Here is an 11,108-nt window from a genome sequence, read left to right as displayed (position 1 = left end):
TATGTACAGTGTAATGATCATGAAAGCTTTACTGAAGCAAATAATCTCGACTGCTCGTCAGCATGCAGAACAGGTGACCAAAACCCACTGGATGGGCCACCAGACAAGGAAAGCACATGCTTCTAGAGGTTGACGCAAGGTGCATCAAAATTTTCTAGGCAGCACTTTGCACGTGAAGTGAAGACCATGGATTAGCGTCTACAAAAGAGAAGATCTAGAGCCTTACTCAACTTTTTACGTACTTGAGGATATTATCAATGTGATGTGAGTATGTGACTGCAACACACATGAAGATAGTACATTCTTCATGATTAAGATTGAAGGCAGTTCAAGCATATGTGTCGCCGTGTCGGGGCTTGAATTCAGTGGAAACAAGTGCAATCTGATTGTAGGATTACTGGAGGAAAATGAAGATGTACATGAAACTAGCTGATTCTTTGGGAATCAACTTCTCCTTTTAGATATATCATCCCGCGTTTTACTCAATGCTACCAGGCTAGGAGTCAGATGTTGTCAATTCTTTGAAGAAGAAAATCTCGTCTTAGAAGACAAGATTTCTATCTAATGCTGGAGGGGTCCATTTGATAAATTGGTGCATCTTCAGTAGTTTGCACAAAATTAACTGCACAAAGTTTGCATGGCGAGGTCCCTAAATGGTGAACAAGGTACCCTGTATGTCTATACTTGATCTGGTCTGAAAGAAACGCTAGGAACAAACTGGCTGAAACTCTGAAGAAACGGACTACACAAAATTCTCACTGCAGAATTAAAAGAGTTGGAGATGACCAACGGCATAGAAGCATGGTTGATAGCATAGATTTGAACCTGCCATATCTCCAACCCGAACTTGACAGAGACTCGGCATGAAGAAGTAGATCGCTAAGTCAGGGTCTCGAAAGGTCATGTACTCCGTAGTCCGTACTCTATGCTTTGATGGCAAAGGCAACAACATTTCAGCGTTCAAGTTAGAGTTGCTGGCGATCCGGTAGACAAATAGATCGGCGCCCTCCAGTTTATGTGACCCATGGATTTTAAGCTCAATCTTTCTGTAAACAATGCCAAAGAAAGACGTAAAATATTATTTATATTTTTGATTCAGATATATGTTGGGGACAGGATGTAATTTACTATTGAGCTTATTTAGGTTAAAATTTAAACGCCAGAGGTGGCTTCAAGCCATTGATATAAGCTTTCATTAAGACCAGAAATGAAAACTACCACATTATTCGTGAGACATCGCAAATTTATATTAGAAATTGACATTATTTCATTATTTATTGGTAGATTATAATTTGCGTTCGTATAGACTATAGACTATAGAGTCTATTATTGAAAAAAGTGCAGCAGAATTGCAAATTCAATGTGCTGAAAAATTGTATAAAAGCTTAATTCATATCAGAAACTACGGCTTAATTCATTTATTACATAGGCCATATTTCCATTTCTACCTATTTCTATGGAATCTTTTGGAAATTCTGAGATTCTCTTAAATCTCTTGGGATCTTCATTTGATCAATTAACCCTTCATACGAGATTCTAATTACAAAATTCTCCTACGACGAAAACTCTATAAATAAGCTAACCTTGTTCTCCACAAAATGCCTATAGAAAAGAAGAAAAAACACACTTGTCTAGTGAAAGTTGTTTAGAAAAAGTCTAAACCTTTGATGGCAAACAGAGTTTCTACAAACCTTCAACAAAACATCCCTTCTTTTCTCAAATCTCTCAACTCATCACCTTCTACATATACAGCAGTTACTACTCCTTTGAATTTAACAGAAGAACTTGAAAACACAATCAAGAGAAAGCCTATAACAACACCTACTAGTCATAAAACTTTGAGTCTAGATGATGGTGAGAGTTTGTTTTCATCAGTTTCAAGTTTTCAGCTATTAAGGTCATTGTTGAATCTTCAAATGGCTTCTTTTGATCCAATTGTGGATATGGGAACTTGGGTTATGAAGTCTAGATTGATGGAAAGCATGGTTTCAAAGAAAATAGTACTTGGCATGGTAAAACATACTCTTTATGAACATTTTTGTGCTGGTGAGAACTTGGATGAGGCTTCAAAGACACTTCAGAGGATTTGGGATAGTGGATTGAGAGGAATTCTGGATTATGGATTGGAAGATGCAACAGATAATCCGTCGTGTGATCGTAATTTGAATGAGTTTGTTAAGGTTGTTGAGTCTACAAAATTGCTTCCTTCCTCCTCTGTAAGCTTCAGTTTCTTTACAGTCTTTTTCAGTTATTAGTCTTATAAATTCATGGTTTTAATGAGATACATATCATTTTTACTATATAAAAAAATTCCAAGATTTTCTATGTTATGTAGGTACTGTAATTAGAGATTTTCTTTTATTCCGTCTCTGTTTTGTTACGATCAAGATATATCTCATTCCTTTCCACCTTTTTTTTTCCTTTTAAATTTGCATACAACAGGTGAGCTATGCATGTATGAAGATCACAGCGATATGTCCAATTTCATTGCTCAAACGAGTAAGCGATTTATTAAGATGGGAACATAGAGATCCTTCTTTTAATCTCCCATGGAAGCATGATACATTTCCGGTCCTCTCTGATTCTAGCCCTTTTTATCATACTTTAGAAAGGCCTGAGCCACTAACATTAGAAGAAGAACAAGATATTGAAAAAGCACGCGAAAGATTGTTTGAACTTTCCCAAAAATGCCATGATACGAATCTCCCTTTACTAGTTGATGCAGAGTATACGACGGTACAACCTGCCATCGACTATTTAACATACTTGGCTATGATCCAATTCAACAAAGACAACAATCCAATTGTGTATGGGACAATTCAAGCTTACTTGAAAGATGCAAAAGATAGAATGATTCAAGCCACTGATGCTGCAAAGAACATGGGAGTCACTATTGGTCTTAAACTAGTAAGAGGAGCCTACTTGTCAAGTGAAACAAAACTAGCTTCTTCCTTAGGCTATGCTTCTCCCATGCATGGGAGCATTCAAAAAACACATTCATCCTACAATGACTGTGCGTCGTTTATGATCGATAAGGTCTCGACAAGGTCTGCAGCAGTCTTACTTGCTACGCATAACCTTGAATCTGGTGAGTGGTTGAGAATTTCCTTTCATGGACATATTGCTTACTGTCTAGGTACATGTACTAATTAATGTTCTTGTACATTTTGTGCTGTGGTCATTTCTCTAGGGAAAATGGCTGTGAAGAAAGCGCAAGCTCTAGAAATTGCAAAGGGGAATCCAAATCTCCAATTTGCTCAACTTAAGGGAATGGCAGAAGGGTTGTCATTTGGTCTGAGAAATGCAGGATTCCTAGTGAGCAAGTACCTTGCATATGGACCAGTAGAGATGGTTATACCCTTTCTTCTTAGGAGAGCTGAAGAGAATAGAGGCATATTATCTGCCTCAACATTGGATAGGCAACTTATGAGGTACGTCACATAAGATTTCTCTTTAGATATGAATGTTTGATTATAGAGATGGCGAATAATTGTACATGCATGTTTCTTTGGTCTGTAGGAGGGAATTAGTGAGGAGACTCAGAAGCTAAAATCTGGGGAGATGAGTTGTGCAAACTTGCATCAATTACTGTGCCCATACTTCGAAGGCATAGCCAAATGATGATCACAGACAGGACCTCCCCTAAAAGATATCTCAAGAGGAAACGTAACGAACCTCGGAATCAATATAATACTGTGGGGATATTACATTTGTGTAACATAAAAGACATAAAATGTATCATATTGTTCCTTTTACAATCAAATGTAGCAAATATAGTCCATTGAGATTTTCGAGTTTTGCAACAAGCTAAAAATTGATCCACCCGTCGTGAATTCATGAGAAAAGCACCATTTAGCGCGACACACATCACTACCCATAGCATTTTAACTTCTACCCATAGCATTGTTGTGTCACGTTAAACGGTGCTTTTCTCATAAATTCACGACTGCTTATATCATTCCGATCCCTCTTCTTATTAAATGGTTCCGATTCCAATGGTTGAGCTTTATACAGATAATGGAATTAGGTAAATGACTAAAGGATCCCGGTTATAGGTACTTGGTTACTAGTTGGTGACTGGTACAGTCATTGACACCCATGAATCACATATTCACAAGTTATAGGGTCTCATTGACATTTGAGGGCAATGATTTCTTAAAATAAAAGGGAGCTTACGTTGCTGTCCACCACTTGAAGATTGATTATACCAGTACTTGAAATCCAGATTTCTAAAAGAAAGATATATATATTCAAATAATGTACTTCAATCGAAGGATAGACCGATAGAGGGATATTGCGGATTTGCACGTGCATCACTTTTATTTACAAATGCTGACTTGATTTCAACGAGTGACTCTAATTCAGGCTAAATAATCTTAAATTTATTTATGCATTCTATAATCAATATCTATAAACAACTTAGAGGCCTTTTGATTTGTGGTCGGCTTATATAGCTGATTGCATAAAAGTTACTATTAATTTGCATAGCTTCCATTCAACTTTGATCTTTTTCCATACTCAAAGTCCAAATGTTTTGAATGCTGATGCCTAAGAGCATCTTTAGAAGTGATATTAACTTAGCATCAAATACCAAATTTTTAACAATTTGGTGTTTTTTCAACTTCAGGAGAGTCACATGTTGATGAAAATACAAAAAAAAAATCAAACCAAACACCAAATCGGTCAATATTTGGTTCTAGGTTTGATGCTGTATCAAATCACTCACGCGGTTTTGCTAACACCGCGCATTTTTTCCAACACCGTGGGCTTGGGCTGCTAAATGGGCTTCTATGGCGCGGTTTTGGCAAAACCGCGTAGGCTTGGGCTTCTATGGGCGTGGTGTTGGCAAAACCGCGTGCGCTTTTTCTGAAAATTAGAACTGTGGACCTGTTTATATAAAAGTAGCACGCGGTGTTCTGAACACCAAGCGGTTTTCTAAAAACCGCGTGGGCATGGGCCTGTCAGTTGGGCTTTAGTGGCGCAGTGTTGGCAAAACCGCGTAGGCTATATGGCGCGGTGTGGCAAAACCGCGTAGTTGCTTGGTGAAAATTTGATGTTTTTTCGGTTTGGTGTTTTTTTGGTAGCTCTCATAAAGATGTTCTAAGAGGCTAAGATTACTTCCATGTTCCATCCATATTAAAATTGATCACATGAGGTAAGCTTAAACGCACTTGAAAATGAATCTACATCATGCTGAGTCGAATTCATTAAAATCTTCTTCTTACCAAAGCCGAGTGTACATCCACAAATCTATAAAATATTTCTTTGAAATAGTTTATTATTTGAGAGACTAACTAACAAAAAATCCAGTAAGTTTTATGGGTAAATTCCCCACTCGTTAATGATAATGTCATTTTGTTTCCAATCTGACATTGTCAGCAACTCAGTGCAAAACGTTCTTGGCTTACCCCTCTAATTGCTAACAAAATATGTTGTGTTGCTATTTGTGGTCGAATTGAAAACACATTGACATTATCATAGCCGATTGGAGAATTTACCCAAGTTTTAATATCTTACAAAACAGAACGAAGTCTCTACACAAGTCCACGACATGACTAATCTATAACAAATACAACCAATTGCCCTTAGCAAAAATAATCTATAACAAATAGAGTAAATCAATTAACCACATAACTCATTAAAACGGGAACATATTGTTCGTGTGTATTGGAAATTGTGTAACTTATATTCTTCATGCACATCAGCACATGGAAATTAACATATATAAAAGAAATAATTGAGTATAGATATGTGCTTGGTACTTGATATCCAAGTTTCATAAATAATATAATTCTATAATTCTCTATCAACTCCATCATACAAACAATATACTCATTCAAAGACTCAGAGTTATGAAATATCAGGAGGATATCATTAATAATATGGTCGATTGATACAATAATGTGCAAAACAGTGAATTATGTCTAGTGCGTCCGAGACAGTCTTATTGAACTCGATAGATTCTAGCTTCATCCTGGACATTGTAGCCGGCAATAATGTACATGGATAGTTTCTTCCCATTCTGTACTTATGTAGTCTACTCTCTCTACAAGCATGGTGATTGTGTACGTAGTATTATCTCTTATACTACCTATCTACAATGCGTAGTAGGAGAGTCTACGGATAAAAAAACTAAGTTAAAATCAAGTCAGAATGAGAAGCAATTTCCCATAACGTACATATTCTTCGAGCATCACTTCATTAGACGTAATACCAATATTTTAGGACAAAAGCTTCTCTAATAAACTTTCTGATCGAGGCAGTGATCTTGGACCTACCAAAGACACCCCGGCCTTGACTTCTTAGAGGTACCAAACTATTCTAGCTAATTGCTCAACCAAACAAAACAACATGACCCTCCACTTGAATTAATAATCGTACTAGACAAACTCACCTTATTTGATCCCCAATTGTTCCATCTTTTTGTTTCTTATATATCACTCGCTTAGTTTGTTGTGATGAAATTGTGGTCCTTGAGATTTCTTACTGACCACAAGTCCACAACGTACCCACAATGTCTAACCAATGAAGAATCTAAAAGATGTGAATTAAAACAACTTGGAATGAGACATTTCTGAAGTTGACATGTAGAGCTACTTACAAGACAATCTAAAGCCCAAGTAGGAAGAGTGCAGGGGAATATATGGTAAAAGCTAGGCTGATTGAAACGTTTTGGGATGTTGAATCATCTTTTCGGTGGCTGATAGAGATTCCACATTCTCCCACTATCAAGCATTCTAGCTAATAGAGATTCCACCAAGCAAATTCTTTTTTCAGGTCGACTAAACCATTTTTTTCGTGTGTTTAATATGGTGGCCGGAGAGGATAGTCTGTTGGTCGAGCTCCACAACTTTATTTTTTTCTCTTTTCTTCTCCCTGTATTTTCTTTTATTCTTTTAATAGAATTTAAACTTACCCAGCAACATAAAAAAGAAGAAAAACGTGTGTCTAATATTAAAATAAAATTGTATATCATGACTCCGTATATAATAACTATTTTTTCTCCGTGAATGTTCTACCATTGTTCTTCACTACAAAAACAACATATATAACACAGCCTGTCTACCCTAAAAAATAATCCAAAACTAAGGACCAATCAAATCCAACACTAAAACACTAATTCTAGGAAAAATGATCCCCTAAAACCTACTATTCTGAAGAGCTTCAAAATCAATGGTCTGCCCACCTAGAGACTGCATTTGCTGTGAAGGCGCAATCATTGCAAGCGGCACATAATCTGATGACGACGGCATGTTTGATGGAAAGGGAAACGATGATGGTCCTGCAGGTTGATTTGTCCAACCGAACGACATTAGTCCTTGATCGTGAAAATGCTGCTGGTTACAAGTAGTACTACAAGTACAAGATCTGCCATCATAGCCATACACAAGGTTCATCATATTTGGGCCCATTGGAAAGCCTGTGGATGGATCTGGAAACCCCGTGGGCTCATGTGGATTCGGGTAATAAGCAATAGGTTGTGCTGAAGATTGTGTTTGATCCAATCGTGCATGGTTTTGCTGGACAATTCTCGGTTCTACGATCTGTAACATGCTTTGATTCCCCTTTATAAACTCCACTTTCCTAGTGATGAAGTCAATCTTAGTATCCAATGAGTTATAGTATTGCTCCAGATGATCCTTGGATAACTGGTTAACCTGATCTTCCCACATAGAACTTTCAAACTCATCATTCTTTTTGCGCATTTTTTCGAGATCATATTCCAGCTTCTTCTTTCGATCCTCGAAGAATTTTGTCAGGTTTTCGCTTCTTTTCGTAGTACAATTACCCTTGTCGTGTTGTAAATATCGATTGAGGACTCGGTACACTTCATCTTTATTTTCTGGCCATGTCTCTGGCTCAACCAGATGATCACGATGGTTTGGTCCGTAGACAATCATACAGGCGTCGACATCACATAATGTGGTGAACTCATGCAATTTCTTCTTTAATCCGGCCTTTCTCTTGACAAATGTCACATTGCGAGACTTCTCATTGCTTATTTGCAGCATGTTAAGTTTTCGACGGCCCATCTGCACGTTAAAAAATATATATGTAAGTGTAAATAGACACTATACTTAAACACTAACGAAGTATATTCCAAAATTACAGAAGTAACAGCTAGAACATATATATAGATTACGGAATAACATTGTTATTGTTTAACGGAAGTATGGCCTCAATCTTTAATATTCATGATAATCTTCATCAGTTGACTAACCAACATGCATATACGGCTGAGAAGAACTGAAATTTTGTTACCCAAGCCATAAAATACAAGGAATTAAGAATATATAGTATTCCTGTTTTCTGCTATTCTGCCGCACCAACATGAATGGCACGCATAATGTCATAAGATTGTTTGTTTTCTGCCCAACCACTACACCATACCACAAAAATCATGGAAAAAGCCAGAATCAATAGTTGAATATTATATAACACAAGTAAATGGCTAGATATATGTTCTAGGTAGTTAGATAAGATATGTCTCGCAACTAAGAAATTAAAGCTTTAATTTGAAAACCCCCATTGATTCAGTTTACACAATAATTAACAGTAAGTTTCCAAGGTATATAAAAGATTAAGTAGATCGAGCAACATTATGGCTTTATGTCCATATTAAGAGCAGAAAACAAGCAATAAAAGAAGATAGTTAATAAAGTATATACCTTACTTTAATGGAACTTGTTTGTCTCTCCGTTTGTTTGTAAAGAAAATTATGTGTTTATGTAAAGTATTCATTCATATATATGATATTACTTTCATAAGAAGAGATCATGGACAGCTTCTTAAAACAGTTACCTTCTAAATAATCAAATCAAGAATCTTGTTAATATGGAAATTTTTGTTCTTACAAATTAGAATGTGTATCTCGTATCTTTAGCTTTCTAAAATGGGTCCAAAATTCGGCTCCCTTTCATGTGAGATAGCATAATAAGGAGGTAAACAAAATCGACAAGTTTCGCTGAAATATCATATCATTATTTTTTGATAACTTGGTTTGTTTCTTTGATCAAGGCGTTTAGCTACTCAAAGACCGGCGAGACAAATTTATGAAATTTGTTGGTGCCCAAGGAAACAATATCTATCATGTTTATGTCGGCAACGTGTTGAAATGAGATGGATCGACATTGGGCGTGCAAGAAGGAAATGGGATTGTGCATGTGGGAATCATTACAAGGTGGTACTAAACTACTAATAATGCAGCCAAACTTAATGGAGATGTCTCTCTGACAGACTGTAGAAGTGGAAATGGAGGAACCATACAAGATGCAAATGGTAAAGTGGTGCTAGCTTACTCATAAGCAAGTAAGATCTATACTCTTTCAAAAACTAAAAGCACTCTTTAATGGCTTGCAGGGATGTTTGATGATGAAGATCATGAAGATGGAAGTAGTTTCAAATTCTCTACGAGCTGTCAGAATTCTGAATAACCATGAAAGAGCCCCATGGCAATGCGATAACTTAACAGCCATGGCAATGCGATAACTTAACAGCTGCAATTAAAGACCTTATTAGTCAGTTTGATCACTTATGTTAGGGAAACGAATCGAGCTGCTGATCACCTAGCAGTCTTAGCTATTGACCAGATATTGGAATATTTCGTAACTCCTCTGACTTCAACTCTTATGACTATTATTGAGGAGGACACAAATGAAACTATTTATTTAAGATTCTATATAAAGGTTGGGGTCTGCCATAACTTCAAATCTATTCAAAAAAATAATAATGCAGACAAGTTCTTTTATAAAAAAATATCGCCCCAAGTCCACTTGAATTTTAATTTCGCCCTAAATCCAAAAACAAAAGGCTAACGACCTGACGTCAACCATGCAAATTGTCAACCATGCAAATTTAAATATATGTAAATTTAAATCTGCATATGTAAAATACATATGAAAATATAAATTTATATATGCAAATTTAAGTTTGCATATGTAAATTTGAATTTACATATGATGACGTCATCCCAATTTATCTTTGAGCCGAAATTATTAATGAAATTGTGTCTTTGAACTGAAATTATAAATAAAAAATGATGATGTCAGCCTAATTTTCTTTAAATTTGAAATTAAAAATTAAGATGGGCTTAATGCGAAATTATTATTGGGCTTTGTCATTGGGCCGTTATCACTGTAATGCAGGGATGATAAAAGAGATAACATTAAGTGGCTGGAATACAAGAGAAATGGGCAGAAGTGATCAAGTGATAATGGTTATCTTTGGCTTCAAAAGAGCTATAATACAGAGCTAGGCAACTTTCTTTATAAAACATTGAGATATGGGATGCAAACCCAAACTCATGACTTGATATGAAATTGAACAATGACATCACTAGCTCAAAATAGCTAATAAAACTCAGTATATAAAACATTATTTTTGATATTTCATAACATAGATATGAATTTTGTGATTTCAACATAGACAAAAAAAATGATTGAAGACGGAGTCAAAGGTCACGTACTCATCACATACATTCAGTCCAAATGATCGGGTCACTCTCGGTAATGCAGGGTATTAGAATGAAGGTAAATATCTGATTCGACCATGATAATGTCAATGTGTTTCCAATTCAATCACAAATAACAACAGAACACATTTTATCAGCAACTAGTGAGGAATTATCGGAAAAGACTTCGGTCCTCAGTGCTTAGGACCGATGTGTGTCCAAAGCAGCTTCGGACCACACATTTTTTTGGGTTTTTTTTTAAAATTTGATGAAAACTATTTTTTGTGAAGTTGATGATGTGGAAAAAGAATTTGTGATCTAGAACCGTTTTGGACGCACTTCGGTCTTAAGCGAGAACCGAAGCTTTTCTCGGTATTATCAATAACTTTTTGCATTGAGTTGCTGACAATGGCCGGATTAGAAACAAAATGACATTATCATGGCCGATTAAGGAAATTTACCCTAGAATCAAGCCCAGTATTAGAATCCCAAATAAAAAGTAGCCCAACATTAGAGACCTGGTATTGAAACGGTCGTATGTGTAATTGAATCAAAGGCTCACAATGAGGGGCAATGCTATGCTTAGGTCCTTTGTGTGGTTCTTGAGTACTTTTGTGAGTGAGGCTTCTCTACATTTTGCCTGAATAAATATTATTTA

General features: G+C 36.2%; 1 protein-coding gene across 1 annotated transcript; it reads left to right on the top strand.

Annotated features, from left to right (window-relative positions):
- Positions 1 to 1,583: 1,583 nt before the first annotated feature.
- Positions 1,584 to 3,789, top strand: LOC147480301 (proline dehydrogenase 2, mitochondrial-like). Its single transcript, XM_086576196.1, has 4 exons — positions 1,584 to 2,216; positions 2,443 to 3,088; positions 3,191 to 3,431; positions 3,520 to 3,789. Exons 1-4 carry the CDS (start codon positions 1,668 to 1,670, stop codon positions 3,548 to 3,550), a joined length of 1,467 nt encoding a protein of 488 aa, XP_086432322.1. The 5' UTR covers positions 1,584 to 1,667; the 3' UTR covers positions 3,551 to 3,789.
- Positions 3,790 to 11,108: the final 7,319 nt, after the last annotated feature.

Source organism: Coptis chinensis, chromosome 8 (genome assembly GCF_015680905.1).
Source record: "Coptis chinensis isolate HL-2020 chromosome 8, ASM1568090v1, whole genome shotgun sequence".
Lineage (NCBI taxonomy): Eukaryota > Viridiplantae > Streptophyta > Magnoliopsida > Ranunculales > Ranunculaceae > Coptis > Coptis chinensis.
The sequence above is the reverse complement of the archived record's forward strand: the minus strand, read 5'-3'. Positions and strand labels throughout refer to the sequence as shown.

Excerpts from the sequence above, each read along its gene's own strand:
- LOC147480301 (XM_086576196.1), top strand. The coding sequence starts at position 1,668 with ATGGCAAACAGAGTTTCTACAAACCTTCAACAAAACATCCCTTCTTTT. Across the intron at positions 2,217-2,442 it reads AATTGCTTCCTTCCTCCTCT|GTGAGCTATGCATGTATGAA; the intron begins GTAAGCTTCAGT and ends TGCATACAACAG. Across the intron at positions 3,089-3,190 it reads TACGCATAACCTTGAATCTG|GGAAAATGGCTGTGAAGAAA; the intron begins GTGAGTGGTTGA and ends TCATTTCTCTAG.